Source organism: Bos grunniens, chromosome 1 (assembly GCF_055505025.1).
Source record: "Bos grunniens cultivar Pamir isolate PY7600 chromosome 1, Bosgru_T2T1.0, whole genome shotgun sequence".
NCBI classification, from domain to species: domain Eukaryota; kingdom Metazoa; phylum Chordata; class Mammalia; order Artiodactyla; family Bovidae; genus Bos; species Bos grunniens.
This window is the reverse complement of record NC_141165.1, coordinates 114,815,536-114,840,714: the sequence shown is the minus strand read 5'-3', so window position 1 is coordinate 114,840,714 and position 25,179 is coordinate 114,815,536. Positions and strand designations below refer to the sequence as shown.

Genomic DNA, 25,179 nt, shown 5'->3' with positions numbered 1-25,179 from the left:
TTGCAACCCAAATTCATTTTGTCCTGTCCCTTTGCTCCATGCTCGATGTTACAAATCCAGTGTTAGTACGTTTGACTATTCAAATCTAGATCAAGTCCCCTTACTCTAGTTGCAGGGGGATGGAAAAGTGTTTCTGGCTCCTTTGACTTCTAGAGTAAGTGGTAGCCTTTGCCTGATACCAAGACTCATGTAGTAGAAAAGAGGATCATTTTCAGCTATCTAAAATGATATGTATCTATTTCAAAACTTCTTTAATAAAATTTGCCGATTTTCTTTTCTATATCCTCCTCTTTTGTCCTTATGCACACTTTCTAATGATTAGGTCATTCATAAGTGTGCCTTCAGTTATCCAAATACTCCAAAGTCATTGTTTATATTCAGTGCTAACAAACATACTAGTAAGCTATCCCACCTGGATATTCAGAAGATGCTTTCTCCACAAAGTGGCCCAAACATCTGAATTCTCAAATTCAATTTGTGATGACCATCTATCCAACTCTGTCTCCTTTCTCCTTCATTGACCACCTCCTTCACATCTAAGTTACTGAGTCTTAGTGACTCTACATTCTGATTTATTTCTATCTTTTTTTCCCTCCTCATCACGGGTGACCCCATGGACTATAGCCTGCCAGGCTCCTCTGTGGGATTTCCCAAACAAGAATACGGAATGGTTTGCTAGTAGTAAATTAGACCAGAGAGACCAGAGCTTCACATGAATTTGAATCAACTGGAGGGAATTTTTGCAATGCAGATTGTTGAGCTTCATTCTTGCCCTCTTGAACATACGTTTACAATAATACTGCATAATCTGTATTTTGTACAAATATTTCACCAATTTTGATGTGTATTCTGATTTGAGAACAATTCAATAAGAGTATCAGCTCCCTAATTAGTATTCCTGACACATTTCCTTCCCCTACAGAGTTTTTATACACTACCAAATATTTATTTTAAAAAATATAATGTGGCTCCTTGTATTAAAAATTCCAAGTGTATGCCTTCTGTCTGACAAAGTTCAAGATCTTTCACATGACATCCAAATTATTTTGTAATAGTTCAAATTTCTTTTCCCTGGAATCTCATCCATATCCTAGACAGAATGTCCCTCACACATTCAGTTATCTCCATAAATTTAGCTAATGTTTACCGTCTTTTTCTTTATCCTTTCATTCTCCCACATTTTTAATGCAATAAATGCATTTTCCACTACACCAATTTCCAAAATTAGTTTCCATTGCTATTTGTTGTTGTTTAGTTGCTATGTTGCGTCCAACACTTTGTGACCCCATGGACTGTAGCCTGCCAGGCTCCTCTGGGGGATTACCCAAGTAAGAATACTGGAGTGGGCATGCTAGTACTAAATACATTTAAGGCACTCTGATAAGTGTATGACTTTGTTTCAACTACTTTCTTCCAATACTCTTTTTATAAAGCTTACATCTACTTGGGCTTCCCTGGGGGCTCAGAGAGTAAAGAACCCACCGGCAATGTGGGAGACCTAGGTTCGATCCCTGAGTTGGGAAGGTCCCCTGGATGTGGGCATGGCAACCCACTCCAGTATTCTTACCTGAAGAATCCCTATGAAAAAGCCTGGGGGGATACAGTCCATGGGGTCATTTACATCTACTTATATCTTACATTTACTGCATTTCATTTCAGGGAGCATGGATCCTAAAAATGCAACACTGCTGTCAATGTTTGTTCTCACCGGACTTCCCTATCAATTGGAGTGGCAAATCCCCCTGTTCTTGTTGTTCTTGGTGATATACCTCATCACCACTGTGGGAAACCTTGGACTAATCTATCTTATCTACAATGACCCTCATCTTCACATCCCCATGTACTTATTCCTTGGGAGTTTAGCCTTTGTGGATTCTTGGATATCATCCACAGTGACCCCCAAAATGCTAGTCAATTTTTTTGCCAGGAGTAAAATGATATCTCTCTCTGAATGCATGTTACAATTTCTTTCCTTTGCATTTGGTGGAACCACGGAATGCTTTCTGCTTGCAACAATGGCATATGATCGCTATGTGGCCATATGCAAACCATTACTGTATCCAGTGATTATGACCAACAAACTATGCATCCAGCTGTTAGTCTCATCATTTGTAGCAGGGCTTATTCATCCCATGATTCATGTAGGTGCTTTGTTCAGGCTCACCTTCTGTAAGTCTAACATAATACATCACTTTTACTGTGACATCATGCCATTGTTTAGGATTTCTTGTATTGACCCTTCAATTAATGTCCTAATGGTATTTATTTCCTCTGGGTCAATACAAGTGTGTAGCATTATGACTGTTCTTGTCTCTTATACATTTGTTCTACATACGGTTTTGAAAAATAAGTCTGTACAAGGCATAAGAAAGGCCTTCTCCACCTGTGGAGCCCACCTCCTATCTGTCTCTTTATACTATGGGACTCTTCTCTTCATGTATGTGCGCCCTGGATCCACACAGGCAGATGATCAAGATATGATGGATTCTCTATTTTACACTGTCATAATTCCCTTGTTAAATCCAATCATCTACAGCCTGAGAAATAAGAAAGTCATAGATTCACTGACAAAAGTATTAAAGAGAAATATTTAGGTCTCATACTATTATCAGTTCTTTTTTTTTTTTTTTTACTGATAGTCACAAAATTGTGCAGATTATATGTGGTTCAGATTGGGTTAGGGTTCAAGGTTTTTTACAGTTATAATTAGTGTTTTGACTTAAGTTGTTAGCACTAACATACTCCTTAAGATATTCATGCATACTGTTCAAAAACATAAGGAAGTTTCAACAATTTGCATGTCACATTAGAATAATTGAAGCAGGAAACAAAATATTTTACATACTTGTGTATTTTATAATGTAGATTTATAAAATGATTAGGCACTGAAATAATAATGTTCCTCTAATAGGATTTGACTCTGTTGTCTTTGATAGTAATATAGCTGCACAGCCTGGAGACTCAACTGCATATAAATCCACAATGTATGCAGTGTGTTTGAATGAAATGGTGTAAATCACAAGAATTCTGCTGCAAACCAAAAGGTCTTTCAGTCCACTTTATTTGGGACATGGTGAATTCCCCCATCACCATGGGGATTCAACAGTCATATACCAGAGAGAAATAAAAAGAAATGTGAAAAGCCATGAAGAAAAATGAGAAGCAAGTTAAGACAGTGAAGGGAGAGTCAAATGTTAAGAGGATGCTCTTAGCCCAGTCATTGTCCATGAGCAACAAAAAGAGGGAATTGGCTCTCACTGTCTATGATGTCACTTCCCAGTTGTCCCTGTATTTTGTAGGATAATCTGAAAACCTTCACTAATTAGAAAGCTAGATGAGACTGCAGAATTTAATTGGGATGGGCTTAAAGAAGAAAAGTGGCACAATAGGAAGGAAATGGTCAAAAAATATTGCTAGATTTTTTAAAGGGAAACTTTTAAAATAAATCTTTAAATAAATTAATAATAAATAAATAAATAAAGTAATATATAAGTCTTTCTGGCATGCAGTGTTTACATGATTTTGAATGCATATTACAAAAGTTCAAATAACGTTAACTTGATATAATGTCATAGTGCCTAGTGGGTGGCTGGAAAAGACAAAAAAATGAGCAAGATTTTGGATATTTTTGTGTCCTCAAGTCCTTTAACATTAGTTTTCATCTCACTCTATACTCTGAGTACAATGAGAGACCTATCTTTGGGTCCACTCCTGCCTTTCCTTTTACAACACTGAAATTCCATACACCTACTTACTGATGTATTGAGGACCTTATCCTACAAGCTATCTGCCTCTGTCTTTTGCAAAACTTTCCTTTTATCATGTTGGTACTTAAAAGTCCTAAACATAGTTGCCAGGTTATACTTCATAGACAGAACTATGAGTAAATCATATCCCTTTTCAATAACTTTTAGAGGACTGACATTGCTGACAGATACTGTACAAATACAGTATTTGTATTTAGCTCTGTAGATGTAGTCATGCATACATTTATTTGTTCATGTGTATGTCCAGATTACATGAAATACATATACATACATTCATAGACATCTGTATCTATATCCACACCCCCCTGTATTACATCTTTCTAACTTACTCTATCACTATTGCATATCTTTCTATCTGTACCTCAACCTCCATTTCTATCCTCCTGATTGCTGCCTGATTTTCTCACCATCCATTGTATGGTCCTTTCAAATAATATCTTGGTTTAACTCAGAAGTCACTGACCCCACAATTCTCCTAATGAACCTTGTCTTATACCCAAAATGAGTTGCAGAAAGCTTTCCAGACACCCTGAAGTTACACAGATACATGCATTTGCTAATACAAGTCTGTCCACACAGAATATACAGTTTATTGACAATACATTCATCTTTATTTACAACTCAAATGGTGTCCTTAATCCAAAGCTTTTCTCATATATTACAGCATTCATAATGCATTTCCATATTATACTGAAGAAGATAGCAATGTTTAGTCAGTTCTTTCATATTTCTTAGGTCACATTTGATCTCCTGTTGGTTGGCCAAAAAGTTTGTTTGGGTTTTTCAATAACACCTTAGAGAAAAAACAAAACAAACGTTTTAGCCAACCCAATATAATACTTATTTGGGGACCACAAGCTTCTTTTTTTTTTAATATAAATTAGATGTCTTAGTCTCTATCTTTTGCAGTAATGAGCATAACTTTGCAACACTGCAGCTTACACACATGAGGTCTTGAATAAGTATCTCTGAAATATTTATAAAATTGAGCTGAATATGACAGCACAAATACATAGAGTGCAGTAAGAATATATCACTCATTTTTAATCTTGCAGTGAGCCCAGGAGACATTGGGGCTTAGATGGCTACAGCACACAACTCACATTCTTAAGGTTCTTTAATGATAATTGCAAGCATTACACATATAAAGTTACCTATATTCTTGTTCTTTTTATCATTATGATTGGCTCCTGGGATAGACTATAGCATATATCAAGGAGAAGCTATTCAGCTGGATGCTTGGTTTAAACACCTGTTTGGTTTAAACATTGGTTTAAAATATACAAGCATTAAAAAATATAATTATCCTATCATTTGAAGGTCCACTTCACAAGGCTAGACTGGGTGATCTGCCCTTTTTTTGTTCCCAAGAGGGATATTCCCAAGCCCTTGGACAAAGAATAGAAATGGATCATAATTTAGCTGCTTTTACTTTTTTCCTAAGAAAATCTATGTTATTGAATATATCTATATTTAAAAAATTTTGTTGTTGTATAACAGTCTCAGTGTACTGATGCTTTAATGCGAGCTGTCTTGATTTTACTTGTTCATTCATTATTACAATCCCCAAACTGGATTGATAATACAAAAGCTACTATCTTCTGCCATCACAATGGTCTGGTTCTCTAATTGACCTTCCTTTGAATCAGTAGTCTGATGTCACACTATGGCGATACGAACAAAGTCTGTTACTTCTCAAGACTTACTTTAGATTGGGTGAGTACAGAACAGACGGTTGGGGTCCTCTCAGAAGCTCAGAATTCCTGTGCAGACTTCTCTTTTATATGCCTGGTATATAGATTCCTCTGCTAGTTCTTATCCTTTAGTGCAATCACAAATATTTTACTTTATGCCTTCCACAAATTCACCAAAATCCCTAGTTCATAGATGTGATCTAATTCTCACTTCTGTTACAGACATTTCTCATCTTTGAACTTCATTTCTGTCACTTTAGTAGCATGTTGAACTCCCCAGGTCAGTAGGTGCCCAATATGCTACTGTAGAAGAGCAGTAACTCCAGAAAGAAAGAAGAGGCTGAACTAAAGTGAAAACAACACCCAGGTGTAGATGTGGCTGGTGATGGAAGTAAAGACCCATGCTGTAAAGAACAATATTGCATAGGAACCTGGAATGTTAGGTCCAAGAATCAAGGTAAATTGGAAGTAGTCAAACAGGAGATGGCAAGAGTGAACATCAACATTATAGCAATCAGTGAACTAAAATGGATCAGAATGGGGGAATTTAATTTAGATGACCATTATATCTACTACTTTAGGCAAAAATTCCTTAGAAGAAATGGAGTAACTCTCATAGTCAATAAAAGAGTCCAAAATACAATACTTGGGTGTAGTCTCAAAAATGACAGAATGATCTCTGTTTCCAAGGCAAACCATTCAATATCACAGTAATCCAAGTCTATGCCCCAACCACTAATGCCAAAGAAGCTTAAGTAGAAAGGTTCTATGATGACTTATAGACCTTCTAGAACTAACACAAAAAATGATGTCCTTTTCATCATAGGGGACCTGAATGCAAAAGTAGGAAGTCAAGAGACACCTGGAGTAACAGACAAATTTGGCCTTGGAATACAAATTGAAGCAGGGCAGAGGCTAACAGCTTTGTCAAGATAATACGCTAGTCATAGCAAACACCCTGTTCCAACAATACAAGATGACTCTAAACGTAGACATCACTGAATGCTCAATATCAAAATCAGATTGATTATACTGTTGGTAGTGGAAGATGGAGAAGCTCTATACAGTCAGAAACAAACAAGACCAGGAGCTGACTGTGGCTCAGATCATGAGCTCCTTACTGAAAAATTCAGACTTAAATTGAAAAAAGTAGGGAAAACCACTAGACCATTAAGGTGTGACCTAATTCAAATCCCTTATGATTATACAGTGGAAGTGACAAATACATTCAAGGGATTAGGTCTAATAGACAGAGTGCCTGAAGAACTATGGATGGATGTTCATGACATTGTATAGGAGGCAGTGATCAAGACCATCCCTAAGAACAAGAAATGCAAAAAGGCAAAATGGTTGTCTGAGGAGGCCTTACAAAAAACAGAAAAGAAGAGAAATGAAAGGCAAAGGAGAGAAAACGAAAGATATACCCATTTGAATGCAGAGTGCCAAAGAAGAGCAAGGAGAGATAAGAAAGCCTTCCTCAGTGATCAGTGCAAAGAAAAAGAGGAAAACACTAGAATGGGAAAAACTAGAGATCTCTTCAAGAAAATTAGAGATACCAAAGGAACATTTCATGCAAAGATGGGCATAAAAGGGTAGAAACAGTATGGATATAACAGCAGCAGAAGATATTTTAAAAGGTGGCATAATACACGGAAGAACTATACAAAACAATTCTTAATGACCCAGATAATCACAGTGGTCTGATCACTCACCTAGAGCCAGACATCCTGGAATGTGAAGTCAAGTGGGCCTTAGGAAGCATCACTAAGAACAAAGCTAGTGTATGTGATAGAATTCCAGTTGAGCTATTTCAAATCCTAAAAGATGATGTTGTGAAAGTGCTGCTCTCAAAATGCCAGCAAATTTGGAAAACTCAGCAGTGGCCACAGGACTGGAAAAGGTCACTTTTCATTCCAATCCCAAAAAAAGCAATGCCAAAGAATGCTCAAACTACCATACAGTTGCAGTCATCTCACATGCTATCAAATTAATACTCAAAATTCCCCAAGTGAGGCTTCAACAATACCTGAACTGAGAACTTCCAGATGTTCAAACTGGATTTAGAAAAGGCAGAGGAACCAGAGATCAAATTGCCAGCATCCTCTGGATCATAGAAAAAAGCAAGAGAGTTCCAGAAAAACTTCTGCTTTATTGACTATGCCCAAGCCTTTGACTGTGTGGATCACAACAAACTGTGGGAAATTCTTAAAGAGATGGGAATACCAGATTGTCTTACCTGCCTCCTGAGAAATCTGTATGGTTAAGAAGTAACAGTTAGAACTGGACATGGAACAACAGACTGGTGTCAAATCGGGAAAGGAGTCAAGTCAAGAAGTGACAGTTAGAACTGGACATGGAACAACAGACTGGTGTCAAATCAGGAAAGGAGTATGTCAAGGCTGAATATTGTCACCCTGCTTACTTAACTTATATGCAGAGTACATCATGTGAAATGCCGGGCTGGATGAAGCACAAGCAGGAATCAAGATTGCTGGGAGAAATATCAATAACCTCAAATATGCATAAGGTCTCCCCTTATGGCAGAAAGCAAAGAGGAACTGTGGAGCTTCTTGATAAAAGTGAAAGAAAATAGTGGAAAAGCTGGCTTAAAACTCAACATTCAAGAAACAAATGTCATGGCATCTGGTCCGGAAACTCGATGGCAAATAGATGGGGAAACACTATTTTCTTGGGCTCCAAAATCACTGCAGATGGTGACCCTAGCCATGAAATTAAAAGACACTTGCTCTTTGGATGAAGAGCTATGAGAAATCTAGACAGCATATTAAAAAGCAGAGACATTACTTTGCCAACAAAGATCTATCTAGTCAAAGCTATGGTTTTGCCAGTAGTCATGTGTGGATGTGAGACTTGGACCATAAAGAAAGGTGAGTGCTGAAGAATTGATGCTTTTGAACTGTGGTGTTGGCCAAGACTCTTGAGAGTCCCTTAGACTGCAAGATCAAACCTGGCAATCCTAAAGGAAATCACTCCTGAGTGTTCATTGGAAGTGTTCACTGATTCTGAAGCTGAAGCTCCAAGCCATTGGCTACCTTATGTGAAGAACTGCCTCACTGGAAAAGACCCTGATGCTGAGAAAGATTGAAGGCAGGAGGAGAAGGGGACAACAGAAGATGAGACGGTTGGATGGCATCACTGGCTCGATGGATGTGAGTTTGAGCAAGTTTTGGGAGTTGGTAATGGGACAAGGTAGCCTGGCATGCTGAAGTCCATGAGGTTGCAAAGACTCAGACATGATTGAGAGACTGAACCAAACTTAGTAGCATGCTGAAAAAGAGGAAAATATACACTTCTGCTAAAATCACATTTTGGACAAGATATCTTTTTGATTCCTTTATAAAAGAAATGCAAAATTACCTATGAATTACTTAATGATTACTTAAGAGTAAAGCATGATTTTATATTGTTAAGTTCACTTGGTTGTCAGGAACACTGGTGATGGTTGATTAAACCATTCCATGGAAACACTAAAAATATACATGAAATAATGATAGATTACAGTGAACGATGTTGGATTCATGATCTCCTAAGAAGAAGATTTAGTTTTGGGACCAGGGACCAGGCTGATCACTCAAGAGCTTTTGTGTAGCAGAGTTTTATTAAAGTATAACAATGGACAGAGAAAGTTTCTGACACAAACACCAGAAGGTGGATGGAGAGTGCCCCCCTTCCTAGTCTTAGCAAGGGAGCTATATACTTTTTTCATTGGGTGATACAGTAAATCAAAAGAATGTCTGAAGTTTGTAAAGGCCTTACCAGACCCACTACCACAATTTACATTTTACAATGACAGGATTAGTCAGAAGGTTCTTAAAGGAGAAACATGTCCTCGATCAGGATACTTTTTTTTTTTTTTTTTTTTACTTTACAATATTGTATTGGTTTTGCCATACATCGACATGAAGCTGCCACGGGTGTACATGTGTTCCCCATCCTGAACCCACTTCCCACCTCCCTCCCCATCCCATCATTCTGGGTCATCCCAGTGCACCAGCCCCGAGCACCCTGTATCATGCGTCAAACTTGGACTGGCGATTCATTTCATATATGATATAATACATGTTTCAATGCCATTCTCCCAAATCATCCCACCATCACCCTCTCCCACAGAGTCCAAAAGACTGTTCTATATATCTGTGTCTCTTTTGCTGTCTCGCATACAGGGTTATCATTACCATCTTTCTAAATTCCATGTATATGTGATAGTGTACTGTATTGGTGTTTTTCTTTCTGGCTTACATCATTCTGTATAATAGGCTGTATAATAGGCTTCATCCACTTCTTAGAACTGATTCAAATGTATTCTTTTTAATGGCTGAGTAATATTCCATTCTGTATATGTACCACAGCATTCTTATCCATTCATCTGCTGATGGACATCTAGGTTGCTTCCATGTCCTGGCTATTATAAACAGTGCTGCAATGAACATTGGGGTATATGTGTCTTTCTCAATCCTGGTTTCCTCGGTGTGTATGCCCAGAAGTAGGATTGCTTGGTCATAAAGGCAGTTCTATTTCCAGTTTTAGGGAATCTCCACACTGTTCTCCATAGTGGCTGTACTAGTTTGCATTCCCACCAACAGTGTAAGACGGTTCCCTTTTCTCTGCACCCTCTCCAGCATTTATTGCTTGTAGACTTTTGGATCGCAGCCATTCTGACTGGCGTGAAATGATACCTTACTGTGGTTTTGATTTGCATTTCTCTGATAATGAGTGATGTTGAGCATCTTTTTATGTGTTTGTTAGCCATCTGTATGTCTTCTTTGGAGAAATGTCTGTTTAGTTTTCTGGCCCATTTTTTGATTGGGTCATTTATTTTTATGGAATTGAGCTACAGGAGTTGCTTTGCTTAAAGCTCAACATTCAGAAAACGAAGATCATGGCATCTGGTCCCATCACTTCAGGGGAAACAGATGGGGAAACAGTGGAAACAGTGTCAGGCTTTATTTTGGGGGGCTCCAAAATCACTGCAGATGGTGACTGCAGCCTGAAATTAAAAGACGCTTACTTCTGGGAAGGAAAGTTATGACCAACCTAGATAGCATATTCAAAAGCAGAGACATTACTTTGCCAACAAAGGTTCGTCTAGTCAAGGCTATATTTTTTCCCATGGTGATGTATGGATGTGAGAGTTGAACTGTGAAGAAGGCTGAGCGCCGAAGAATTGATGCTTTTGAACTGTGGTGTTGGAGAAGACTCTTGAGAGTCCCTTGGCCTCCAAGGAGATCCAACCAGTCCATTCTGAAGATCAGCCCTGGGATTTCTTTGGAAGGAATGATGCTAAAGCTGAAACTCCAGTACTTTGGCCACCTTATGCAAAGAGTTGACTCATTGGAAAAGACTGTGATGCTGGGAGGGATTGGGGGTAGGAGGAGAAGGGGACGATAGAGGATGAGATGGCCAGATCACACCTGACTCAATGGACATGAGTTTGAGTGATCTCCGGGAGTTGGTGATGGACAGGGAGGGCTAGCGTGCTGCGATTCATGGGGTCATAAAGAGTCGGACACGTTGAGCAACTGAACTGAACTGAACTGAATATAAAAATGATTTCTTAACAAGAATGCACATTCTTGCCTTTATATTCAATGTAGTTTTGGAATTCCTAGCAATAGTAATAGAAGAATAAAAACAAATAAATGGAACCCAAATTGGACAGGAAGAAGCAAAACTGTCACTGTTTGCAGATGACATGATAATGTACACAGAAAATCCTAAAAATAACACTAGAAAACTACTAGAATTCATCAAAGAATTAAGTAAAGTAGCAAGATAAAAATTAATATACAGAAATCTGTTTCATTTCCATACACTAGAAATGAACTATCAGAAAGAGAAATCACAGAAATTATCCCATTTACAATCAAGTCAAAAAGAATAAAATACTTAGGAATAAACTTATTTAATAAGTTTATTAATAATTTAATATGCTTAATTAATATACTTAAGTTAATAATAAATTAATAATTTAATAAACTTATTTAAGACCTGTTTTCTGAAAACTATAAGATGTTGATGAAAGAAGTTGAAGACAACACAAACAGATGGAAAAATAAACTGTTCTTGGATTTGAAGAATCAATGTTGTTAAAATAACCATATTACTCAAGGCAATCTACAGATTCAATGCAATGCCTATCGATGGTATTTTTAACAGAAATGAAACAAATAATTTAAAATTTATATATTAACATCCAAAACAATCTTGAGGATAAAAAACAGTGCTGGAGGAATCAAGCTTCCTAATTTCAGACCATACTACAAAACTACAGTAATCAAAAAAGTACAGTACAGGCACAAAAACACACATATAAATCAATGGAAAAGAATAGAAATCCCACAAAGAAACCAACACACTTATGATCAATTAGTCTACCACAGAGGAGGCAAGAATGTACAATGGATCAAAGACAGTCTCTTCAATAAGTGGTTCTTGGAAAACTGGAGAGCTACATGTAAAAGAAAAAATTAGAATTATAGTAGATTTAATTATAAAACAATGATTCTACATTTTTATTGATAATATTCTATACAGAGTGATTAAAATATATTGGTTATATTCCCTACATCCTATATCTTATCCATTTTATATCTAGTAATTTTTACTTCTTAAATCTCATTTTATGTGACTCCAATAATATATGCCCTGTAATTTTCTGTGTCCTCCAGTGACGGAGGATCCTGTGTGTGGCAAGTGCCATGTGTATCACAAGCTTTCACAGACATTACCTCGTTAGATGTGAAGAGCCACACGCCTCATGCAGCCACACTGAAAAATAATCTGCTTTAAACAATATTTACAGGAGATTCAGACACATTAAAGTTTTTGAAGCACTGACCCAGGCACCTCCCATTGAGATCTTTGTCTTTGTTTTCCCTTGTTCCTTCAGTGACTTTTGCTTAGTAAGATTGTTCATCAGATTTAAAGTTAAAGAGGCAAGTTTCCTATAGGTCTGGAAGGTGAGCTACACTTTGCATGAGGAAGACAACTATTGGCTCCTGAAGGGAATCTACAACGGTGGTCTCATTAAAATCATGATTAGCTCAGGCAACACCATACTAATCAAAGTACACAAAGTAACATTTTACAGATAAAATGGGGTTTGCACAAACATTCCAGAAACATCATACCTGGTGGAAAGTAGTGACATAAAATGCAATTATCAACTGTTAAAACTGGAACTGTCTACAATAACTTGGTGTTTATGATTTCACAGGCTATAATGTCCTCTGGGGCAACCTGGACTTCTCCTGAATGCTCAAATCTACAGTTCCCAGAGGAACAGCTTGGTTTTGTCTTAAAGGGAATTCTTGGGCAATAATACTAGGGGAATTTTAGTTCTTCACTCCTTCTTCTTTGGACAAAAAGCACACAATTACACAACTAGTTGACTCTTGGCTTTGAAGAAAATTTATATTAACAGCACTTGCCTGTGCTTGGAAAATAAAGCCTCAAAAATGAATCAGTGTGCAAAGAACTGTGACCTGTTTTATATGCCATTCCTGCCATTCCTGTATTTTTTTCTATTTTAGAACGTTTAATATTTTGAAGCATTTTAAAAATTTCTTACAATTGGGTAAGAGAAAATACTTCTGTAATATTTACTATTCTTTGCATATTGTTCTTTAATATAAAGTTAAAATACTAAGGAATTTTCAGTAATATTAGGCTGGGTTTACAAAATGCTAATAAAGTCAGGTGAATATAGAAAACAAATAGTGAATAATATATATATTTTATTTCAGTGACTATACTTTAAACAAGAAAAATGATTGTAAGCCTGGATCACTGTCTAAACACAGATAATGTTTTATTATCTGTGAACATAACTATAAGGACTTCATGAGATAAATTTTGATGAATTGAAAATTGAACAACTTAAACAGTGTTTAAATATCACTTCATAATGATTAATAGCTAAGAATTCTCTCCAGTTATTCTTAGTGAAAAATACATCTTATTTACTTGATGACATTCTTTGAATAAAATTTCTAAGTTAAGTCACTTAAATTTTAACCCCTTTATCCTTCACATACTTCTGACAATACTTTATCTGAACATTTTATATACATGTATCAGGAAATATGCAGAAAATGCTCTTCTACTGCTATTTCCAGCATTTCTGAATTAAGGATACACATATATATATTTGAGTTTGAGAATTTTCAATTATTTAGTGACAGGATTGCATAGAAGGAAGCCCATTCAAAAAAAAATCAACAACTGCAAATACCATTGCTGATTTTTTATGTAGCCTAAACTAAGGGTCACTATTTCGCTCAGTTTTATTCTGCTAAAAATAATCTGGTGGAGAAAAGTGTGTCAGGTAAAACCAGGAGGACTTCTAGAGAAATTCAATTCTAACCAATGTAATAACAAAGATAAAGCAACTCAAATATGGAAAGAGCTTTATAAGCAGAAATCGTATACTTACAGGCATCACAAAGATTCTAAGGTAAAATTTAAGATGAAAATCTATTTCATATGAAAATTTCATACAAAAATGAAATTTTGAATAAAAGAATAAAAGAAAAAGGAAGGATTCCCATGGTTGACAATTCTTAATGAAAACCAGAATTAAGGTAAATATTTAATGCCTACATCTTAGCCTTTCCCTTTTTACCATCTTCGATCTTCCTCCTACATACCCTTACTTCTCTTCTGTGGCTTGTCTTATGCGTCTATGTCTATACTTACGGGTCTATGCCTATTTCTCTTCTTCCGTCTTGTGAATTTTTCACCCACCCAAGTTTATCTTTCCAATTCTCCTGCTTCCTTTTTCTTCTTGATGCCTTCCTCTCCTTTTCTTTAAAACTTAAAAAAAAAATTATCTACAGGAAAAAAATTTTATATCTGTCTAGGGTGAGTAGAACAACAGATGGTTCTCCAGATCTTGGATTCTCTACTTCATCCTTGTCACTATTGTGCCACGTGTTCTTTTCATTATTCTCTGGTGTCAACTCCATCACATAATGGACACTTCTCTCACTAAAGTCATTTAAAAATCTCTTTATTTTCATACTCAATGACATTTGTTCACTCCATGTCTCATCAGTTCATTTACTTTGGCATCTGACACTATACACTTCTTTGATCTTCTTCAATATCTTTCATCTGTTTATGTTCATAACCCTGATATATCTCCAGTTTCCCCTTGATTTTCTGATCATTCTGCTCTTCTGGTTTTTCCCTGTCTTTCCTCACTGACAAACAGGGCTACTGGTTCCAACATGAAATGCTTTCTTGAATAGAAATTTTCTTTAACACAGAAATGCTAGTGAGATTAGAGGCACCAGATGGAAAAATGGCAGCAACAGATGGGAAAAAGGCAGCCAGTCAACAACCAAAATCATGTCCCAATATTAGCTCCTTGGGAGCTGTTGTCACTGCTACTGGCTTCGATGCCCCTGATCGCACTGACAGTGACACTGGTGTGGGTGCAGGACGCGTTTTCTGAAGTCTTCCATTGCTGCCATGGCCACCTTAGCAAAGAAAACCCTTTTTTGCCCTTGTCCCTTTGTCACTCTCTCTCTCTACATTTCAAATCCACTGTAGGTGGGTTTGACTTGCCAAATTTATATCATGTCCCCTCACTCTAGGTGCAAGAAGAATGGAAAAATCAGTTTCTGATTCTCTGGGATTCCAGAGTAGGTGGTAGATACCTTCCACCGGTGGCAGGAGGGTGGAAAAGAGGGTCAGATACTGGCTATACAAAAAAGTGACATGAATCCTCTATAACCTCTTTAATATACTTATTTTTCATTTTCACTCTCCTTCTTCACTTGGTGCACATTCTCTAATAAAGATGTCATATACCAGTATGCTCTAAGCTACCCTCAATCACTCCCAAGACATTTATTTCTAATAAAATCAAGGAAAACTCATACCATAAAGTATATCACTTAGATGTTCAGAGATCACTATTGCCACAAACTAGCCACTGCATAAGAGTTATCAAGCTATTTTCAATGAAAATCTACTCAAGCACCAAGAGACCCCTCTCTATTCTTCACTTACAACCATCTTCACATTCAGTATTAGGTGACTCTGCAATGGCACCCCACTCCAGTGTTCTTGCCTGGAGAATCCCAGAGATGGGGGAGCCTGGTGGGCTGCCATCTATGGGGTCGCACAGAGTCGGACACGACTGAAGCGACTTAGCAGTAGCAGCCGCACACTCTGGATTCTTTTGTATGTATGTCTTCACCCTGTTCATCACTCCGAATATCACTTCACTCAAGGACTAGTTACTTCATATGTATTTCAATCACTTGAAAAGTAAGTTTAAAACACAGATCATTATACTTCATTCTGAACCACTAAATCAATTTTTACAGTAAAACTTTATCATTTATATTTTGCACAAAAAGTTCCTTAGAAAATGTTGATCTGGTATAATCTGGTTTGGAAATTAGTGGACAATAGCAACAGCTTCTTGACTTTTATTCCTGATTTTACATTTTCATTTCTGCAGCTGATTTCCATAGAAACATATTTATTTTAAAAACTCTTACAGTGCCACTCCCATCTCTTATTTTCAGTGCATGTTTATTACCTGGTGAATAGTGTTCAAGATCCTTCACATGACATTCAATTTATTATCCAGGTCCATCAAGCTTATTTTCCCTGAACCTATAGCCATGTTTCAGATAGAATTTCCCTATTACACTCAACTCTATGCTCAAACATCTATTTAGAATTTTTCATTTTTCTGAATGTGTTCACTGCTTCACATTTTTTGAATTGTATTTATTTTTATTCTAACCAAAGAGACCTCATTCATTTCAAAGATAATAACAAACCTAAGAGGGCATTCTGATATACATGGTTTATTTCAACTCTCTTCCACATATCTTCATGTTTTAAATTCCTTGTGACTTTAAAAAAAAATCATTTTCTCCATTTCATTTCAGGTAACACTCAGTGAGGACATGGAAAAGGAAAATGCAACATTGCTGAGAGAATTTATTCTCACAGGACTCATATATCAAACAGAATGGCAAATTCCCCTGTTCCTGCTGTTTTTGATGATATATCTTATCACCATCATGGGAAATCTTGGTCTGATTGCTCTCATCTGCAGTGATCCTCACCTTCACATTCCCATGTACTTATTCCTTGGGAACCTGGCTTTTGTGGATGCCTGGATATCATCCACAGTGACGCCCCAGTTGCTGGTCAATTTCTTTGCAAAGAGCAAAATGATGTCTCTCACTGAATGCAAGATACAATTTTTTTCCTTTGCAGTCAGTGTAACCACAGAATGTTTTCTGCTGGCAACAATGGCATATGATCGCTATGTGGCCATATGCAAACCATTATTTTACCCAGTTATTATGACCAAAAGATTATGCATCCGGCTATTAATTTCGTCATTTTCAGGTGGCCTTTTTCATGCCATACTTCATAATGCTTTTTTATTGAGATTGACCTTCTGTAATTCTAGCATAATACATCACTTTTACTGTGACATTGTACCATTATTTAAGATTTCCTGTACTGATCCTTCCATTAATATTCTGATGGTATTTATTTTCTCTGGTTCAATACAGGTGTCCACTATTCTTACTGTTCTTTTCTCTTATACACTTATTCTTCATACAGTCTTAAAAAAGAAGGCTGTAAAAGGCATAAGGAAGGCCTTCTCTACCTGTGGAGCCCATCTTCTGTCTGTCTCTTTATACTATGGGCCTCTTCTCTTTATGTATGTTCGCCCTGGATCTGCACAAGCAGATGATCAAGATATGATGGACTCTCTGTTTTATATGGTCATAATCCCTCTGTTAAATCCAATCATCTACAGTTTGAGAAATAAGAAAGTCATAGATTCACTGTCAAAAATGTTAAAGAGAAATGCTTAGATCTCATATTAATATACTTCAGTTCAGTTCAGTCACTCAGTCATGTCCAACTCTGCAACCCCATGAATTGCAGCACACCAGTCCTCCCTGTCCATCACCAACTCCTGGAGCTCACCCAAACTCATCTCCATCAAGTCGGTGATGCCATCCAGCCATCTCATCTTCTGTCATCCTTTTTACCTCCTGCCCCCAATCCCTCCCAGCATCAGAGTCTTTTCCAATGAATCAACTCTTCGCATGAGGTGGCCAAAGTATTGGAGTTTCAGCTTTAGCATCAGTCTTTCCAAAGAAATCCCAGGGCTGATCTCCTTCAGAATGGACTGGTTGGATCTCCTTGCAGTCCAAGGGACTCTCAAGAGCCTTCTCCAACACCACAGCTCAAAAGCATCAATTCTTCAGCACTCAGCTTTCTTCACAGTCCAACTCTCACATCCATACATTAATATACTTAATCCGTTATTAAAAGTCGAAAGTTTGTGTAGATTAGATGTTACTCTATATTGATTAATGCTCATAGATTTCACACTAATCATTGCCCTAGAGCTTTAATGATTTAAACTGAGAGTATTAATAAGCATCTTAAAATGTTTATATATTACTGGAACACATAGAAAAAAATTTCATCAAGTACTTAAGTCATACTAGAATAATTTAAGAGGAAAACAAAATATTTTACACATGTGTTCTCAATGTAGCTTCACAAACACATTAAATACCATAGTGGTGTATTCAACTCTGAAAAGAATTTGAATATGATGTTTTTGATAACAATAGAGCTGTGCAGCCTGAGATTTATATCACATTTAACTTCACAGTGGAGGCAGGTTTGTATTTGAATGAAGAGAGGCAAATATCAGGAATTCTGCTAGCATCAAAATGGCTTTCATTCCACTCTATTTGGGACATGGTGAATTTCACTTTTTGTAGGGTTTCAACTGTCATATTCACAGAAAAACTAACAGAAATGGTAAGGAAATTTAAAAATTTCAGAAAGGAGTTAAAGCAGTGAAAGTCAGGCAAAACTGTATAAGAATATTCTTCACCAAATTCTCTCTATGAATAACTAGTAGAGGGAAGATGCCTCTCAGTGTTTATGGTATCTTGAAAGGTCATGTCCAGTTGTATTTGTATGTAATAGGGTAATCTCAGAAGCTTTACTGAATCACAAAGCTATGGGATGAAATTGTAGATTTAACTGGGATAGGCAAAGAGAGGAAAAGGGAAGTGGAGGGATAAGAAGGAAAAAGTCTCAACCTTCCTACAATTTTAAAATAATGAAACTGATCAGAAAAAAAGAACTATGTATAGATTATTCGAATGTATTGTTGAGAACAAGCTGCTTAAAATGCATAGTTTTGTTTTTTATTTAGCTGCTAAGTCCAACTCTTTGTGATCCCATGGACCACAGCCCCCCAGGCTCCTCTGTCCAAGGTATTTCCCAGGCAAGAATTACTGGAATGGGTTGCCATTTCCATCTCCAGGGAATCTTCCAGACTCTTGGATCTAACCCACATCTCCTGCATTGGCAGGCAGATTCTTTACCACATACCAGGCTTCCCTGTCCTTCACTATCTCCTGGAGTTTGCTCAAACTCATGTCCACTGAGTCAGTGAGGCCATCCAACCGTCTCATCCTTTGTCACCACCTTTTTCTGCTCTCAGTCTTTCCCAGCATCAGGGTCTTTTTCATTGAGTTGGCCCTTTGCATCAGTGGCCAAAGTGCTGGAGCTTCACCTTCAGCATTAGTCATTCCAATGAATATTTAGTGTTGATTTCCTTTAGGATTGACCGGTTTGATCTCCTTGCTGTCCAAGGGACTTTCAAGAGTCTTCTCCAGCACCAAAGTTCAAAAGCATCAATTATTCATTGTTAGGCCTTCTTTATGCTCCAACTCTTACATATATGACTACTGGGAAAACCATAGCTTTGATTATACAGATCCTTTGTTGGCAAAGTGACGCCTCTGCCTTTTATTTTTAATACACTGTCTAGATTTGTCATAGCTTTCCTTCCAAAGAGCAAGCAACTTTTAATTTCATAGCTGTAGTTACCATCCACAGTGATTTTGGAACCCAAGAAAATAAAATCTGCCACTGTTTCCATTTTTTTCCCCATGTATTTGCCATGAGTCATGGGGCCACATGCCATGGTCTTAGTTTTTTGAATGTTGAATTTTAGGAGATTTTTCAGTCTCCTCTTTCACTTTCATCAAGACTGCCAGAGTTCAAATAATGTGCCTGATAAAATATCAGTGTATTCAGTGGTGACAAACATGAAAAAGAGCAAGAGTTTGCATGTTTGGTCCCCCAAAAGTCCCCATATGTTCGTTTTCATCACACTCATACTCTAAAAATAACAAATGATTTGTCTTCAGGTCCAACTCTGACCTTCCAATCTCACCACTTATTCTATACACATTCTACTGAAACCACTGAGGCCCTCACCCCAAAACTCTTGACATCTATCATTTACAGTAATCTTACTACTTATCCTATATCCTGTTGAGTCTCTTCCCAAATTTTGCTCTCAGATGCTTTTTTATAAATAGAGCTCTGAGTAAATAATATTCCTCTCAATAACTTTTAATGGATTTTCATCATTACCAGATTATAAATTCTCCATGCAAGAATACTGAAGTGGGTAGCCATTCTCTTCTCCAGGGAATCTTCCTGACCCAGGGATAAAACCCAGGTCTCCTGCATTGTAGACATATTCTTTACCATATGAGCCACCAAAGAAGCCCATGTATATGGTATACCTATTTAGAACTCTCTTTATGCACATGGATATGTTTGTTTATTTACAAATATGTACAGATTTTATATATATATATATATATATACACACACACACACACACACACATATATACAGCATCTCTTCTTCCACAATTCTCCTAATGGACACCATATTATATGCAAATGAATTACTGGAAGCCTTTGGACAAACCTTCCTCACAGGTACACGGTTTTGTTACTACAGGGCTCTCCAGTGAGAATGCTCCCTCCAGGAATACTTGTCTTTATTTGCAATTGTAATTGTCCTTTCTTCAAGATCTGTCTTAAATGTTAGAGCTTCCATGATGCATTTCCAATTACCTCAAAGAGAATAAAAATACTCCCTCATTTGAAACATTTATTTATTCTTTTAGGCCACAGATGACATTATGTAATTCTTATTTTTGGCTTACAAGCTTTTTTAGCATACAGTGCATTACTTATTTTCAATCTTGCAATGAGCCAACAGACTAGGCCTGGGATGGCCACTCTATGTCAATGCATCTTCATATGTTTCTTTCAAGATGATCACAAGAATGATACACCTAAAGTGAATTAATCTTGTTATTCTTAGCAGGAGGATCAGCTCCAGAGATAGAGCATGACAAAGTATCAGGGTGAAGTTCCTTAGTTAGACATTTGGATTAAAAATACAAACCAAATAACTATTTACACTGGGGGTCTCTCAGCAACTCGGGCTTCCTGTGTAACCTCCTCTTGAACATGTGTAATCTATGGATTCTTCTGATCTGATGTGTCTTTCAGAAAAATTCTGTGTTATGCCTTGCAGAAATTCAACACATCTCTTCACTGATGTGTTCCCATTCTCACTTCTGTTATAATTGTTTTTCTATATCAAATATGCAAAAAATTTTTGCATATCATATATGTCATTTCAGTAGCATGTTGGAAAAGATGTGGATTATGAACTTGCACAAAGCCTGCATTTTAGAAGATAATCTGCAGAATTCTTCAAAAAGTTCCTATGAAATTACATGTGTACTCTTTAATGTTATTTAGATACAATGTATAATGTCACAATGCTAAGGTTATTTAGCTGTTGATATTGGATTAAACTATCTGTTGGAAATGCTAAAACACCGTTGAAATACCCTTTATTATGAAGGTGTATTAATTTGTTTAACCTAGAGAGAAAAAAGAATCCATAGTTCCTCTCTATTTATATACATGATAAACTTTTTTTTCTCATCAATTTACAATACTTTGTACTGTTGAGAAATTGTTGAGATTGTACTGCTGCTGCTAAGTCACTTCAGTAGTGTCCAACTCTGTGCGACCCCATAGACGGCAGCCCACCAGGCTCCTCCATCCCTGGAATTCTCCAGGCAAGAATACTGGAGTGGGTTGCCATTTCCTTCTCCAATGCAAGAAAGTGAAAGTGAAGTCACTCAGTACTGTCCAACTCTTAGCAACTCCATGGACTGCAGCCCACCAGGCTCCTCTGTCCATGGGATTTTCCAGGCAAGAGTACTGGAGTGGGGTGCCATTGCCTTCTCCGTGAGATTGTACTGCTACTGCTAAGTCACTTCAGTCGTGTCCAACTCTGTGTGACCCCATAGACCGCAGCCCACCAGGCTCCCCCGTCCCTGGGATTCTCCAGGCAAGAACACTGGAGTGGGTTGCCATTTCCTTCTCCAATGCATGAAAGTGAATAGTGAAAGTGAAGTTGCTCAGTCATGTCCGACCCTCAGTGACCCCATGGACTGCAGCCTTCCAGGCTCCTCCATCCATGGGATTTTCCAGGCAAGAGTACTGGACTGGGGTGCCATTGCCTTCTCCGGAGATTGTACTAGTTTGTGTTAAAAGAATCAACACTTAAGGAGTCAGATAAAAACAAACACCATCAAATCTACAACAGTAATTCTTAGTGTGAATTGTGAACTAACTAGCCAGCATCTCATTAGTGATTCAAGGTAAGGTAAGCCATAATATTGGTGGCATTATCACATTTCATTTGCTATGAAGTGAATTCCTTGATCAGATAAATGCATGCAATATGAATTGCCATCAGAGTGGATAAGGAATCTTGTAAGTCCACAGATGGTTGTTTTTGCAGAAGCACTGACTCATTGGAAAAGTCTCTGATGCTGGGAGGGATTGGGGGCAGGAGGAGAAGGGGACGACAGAGGATGAGATGGCTGGATGGCATCACTGACTTGATGGACGTGAGTCTCAGTGAACTCCGGGACTTGGTGATGGACAGGGAGGCCTGGCTGGCTGCGATTCATGGGGTCGCAGAGTCGGACACAACTGAGCAACTGATCTGATCTGATCTGATCTGACTGCCAGCAAGGAAGAATCTTTATCTAGAGCAAGCATCTATTCTAATAATAACAAAACACTCTTCCATGATGGAAAATTGTCCAATGCAATCAACATGCCAGCAGGTGGCTGGCTGATCACCTAAATGACTGATGCAGTATCAGGGACTCTGTGTTGGTCTCTGTGCTGGCAGAAAAGGCACTCAAAATGACCTTGACTAGCTGGCCATAGTGAGCGGAAGTCCATGTTGCTGAGACTATACATAATTTCCATTCCTGACACTATGACACCTTTTTTCAAAAGCCTATTTTGTGATGATGGGGTAGCTATAGAAACAGCTTGACTGGTATCTGAGAATGGGTCATCATATCCTTTAATGATTAAAGTCCTCCATTGCTGAAATCATCCTTTACTGAGCAGTCACATGGGACACAAATATCTTGTTGTGTTTATTGGGATCTATCCACATATTTCTTCCATATTTCCTTGGCATCAATCTTCCAGTAACACTGCTTCAAAATCCCTGACCATCAGCCAAACCATTCTCTAAAACCCTTGAGCTATTATATCATCACCTATCAGGCCATTTCTCTTTCTAGGAAAGTGAACAACCAGGTGAACTGCTCAAAGTTCTGTCCACTGGGAGGGTTTTCCACCACTGCTCTCCTCCAGAGATGTCACCGAGAGCGGTAATGGTAATCTGAGAGTTGTCCACTCTCAGAAAGTGTGTGCATATTTTGTAGAACCATCTGTAAACCAGGTCCAGGCAATCTCTTTCTTTATTGACTACTGACAACACTCATGCCACACTCCATTAGGCCACAATTCAAAATGGGATAGAGGCTTTGCCTCACACCTAAGGTCTACACTGTTTTTTATCCCTATAGAGGCCTGCCAAAGATTCCAAACAGCATCCCTATCTGCACTACCACTCCAAGCAGCATTTTTTCTTCTGCTGGATCATATGACCCAAGTAGCACAACAGGTTGAACAGCAGCCTAGTCCTTTTACAAATACTTCTCCCGTTCTGAACTACAGTCAAAAGCAGAAGTTTTTCCGGTTCCTTGCAACCAGTGAGGATGATGCTGCCTCCAAAATCCACAGTGGCCCACTAAGCGTTCTGTGTTTGTTTTGGTTGCAGGATGGGCCAGATGCAACAATTTATCCATCATCTGTGAAGGTGTACCTCTACATGACCCACACAACTGATCTCCAAGGAATATCACTAAGTTAAACGGGCCTTGAAATTTGTTGAATTTATTTCTCATCTACTAGTAAGCAACTGTCCACCAGTAAGTATAAAGTAGTTGCTATTTCTTGCTCACTAGGTCCAATCAGCATAACGGACCAGTATAATATCTGTGGGAAGAAAAGAAATCAAGATCCTTAAGGAAATATTTGTAGACCTTATGTGTGATAAAAGACTTGTATCCAGGATATATGAAAATTTCTCAAAACCCCAAAATAAGAAAATATATAACTCCATTAAAAATGGACAAAAGGTTTAAACCGACACTTTAGTAAGCTAGACATGCTGCCAAGTCGCTTCAGTCGTGTCCGACTCTGTGCGACCCCATGGACTGCAGCCTACCAGGCTTCTCTGTCCATGGGATTCTCCAGGCAAGAACCCTGGAGTAGGTTGCCATTTCCTTCTCCAATGCATGAAAATGGAAAGTGAAAGTGAAGTCAGTCAGTCTTGTCTGACTCTTAGCGACCCCATGAACTGCAGCCTACCAGGATCCTCCATCCATGGGATTTTCCGGGCAACAGTACTGGAGTGGAAGCTAGATATACATATGTCAAATAAGAACACAAAAACGTGCTCAATATAATTTGTCATTGGGAAAATGCAAATGAAGACCACAGTGTGATACCATGACCCACCATTAAAAAGGCTAAAATTGAAAAAGACTACTCACACTGAAAGTTGCAATGCAAACCTTTGTATTTATATACAGGCAACAAAATGAGTTAAAAGATAATTACACAAAATTGAAGGGGATAATATAGGTTATATTGAAGCTAATGATACACATTATATTGTTTATTTCATCCTTCTGTTGAGTTTTCACAGTGATTTATCTCCAATCTGTCTTGGTTTTTCATCTCTTATTTAGCTTTCACTAGGATATAGGATCGGTAAGGCAATGGCAACCCACTCCAGTACCCTTGCCTGGCAAATCCCATGGGTGGAGGAGCCTGGTAGGCTGCAGTCCATGGGGTCGCCAAGAATCGGACACAACTGAGCGACTTCACTTTCACTTTTCACTTTCATACATTGGAGAAGGAAATGGCAACCCACTCCAGTGTTATTGCCTGGAGAATCCCAGGGACGGGGAGCCTGGTGGGCTGCCGTCTATGCGGTCGCACAGAGTCAGACAGGACTGAAGCGACTTAGCAGCAGCAGCAGATTTTCCCTTAGCTATCAATCTAGTTTCAGGTGTAAATTAAACATTTTTTTACTTTTCAGATATCAAAACATGAAATGTTTTCATATCATACTATTTTATCATATATAATATCATTTTTTAAATTAACATTCAATAGCAACTTCTCTGTTAATAACTAAAGTCAAATCAGAACATGTGATTATCGTGTTCAAAATCCATCAGCAATTTTCCTTTTAGTCCGCATAAACAGCAAAGTCCCTGACCTTGTGTCCAGATGCTCTGTGATACCACAAGTGCTGGCCTCCCTTTGCCTTCTAGCTCCTCTTTGCTTCTCTCTTTGCATGCCAGCTCCATTTGTTATTCTTCCTTTCTTTAATAATCTAGCTCA

General features: G+C 37.9%; 2 protein-coding genes across 2 annotated transcripts; both read left to right on the top strand.

Annotated features, from left to right (window-relative positions):
* The first annotated feature begins 1,663 nt into the window (after positions 1 to 1,663).
* LOC147380125 (olfactory receptor 5H2-like) lies at positions 1,664 to 2,594 on the top strand. The gene has a single exon (XM_086321172.1). The coding sequence runs from the start codon at positions 1,665 to 1,667 to the stop codon at positions 2,592 to 2,594; it is 930 nt and encodes a 309-aa protein (XP_086177298.1). The 5' UTR covers position 1,664.
* Positions 2,595 to 16,413: 13,819 nt separating this feature from the next.
* On the top strand, positions 16,414 to 17,343 carry LOC147380124 (olfactory receptor 5H2-like). Its single transcript, XM_086414386.1, has one exon. It carries the CDS (start codon positions 16,414 to 16,416, stop codon positions 17,341 to 17,343), a length of 930 nt encoding a protein of 309 aa, XP_086270512.1.
* The last annotated feature ends 7,836 nt before the right edge of the window (positions 17,344 to 25,179 follow it).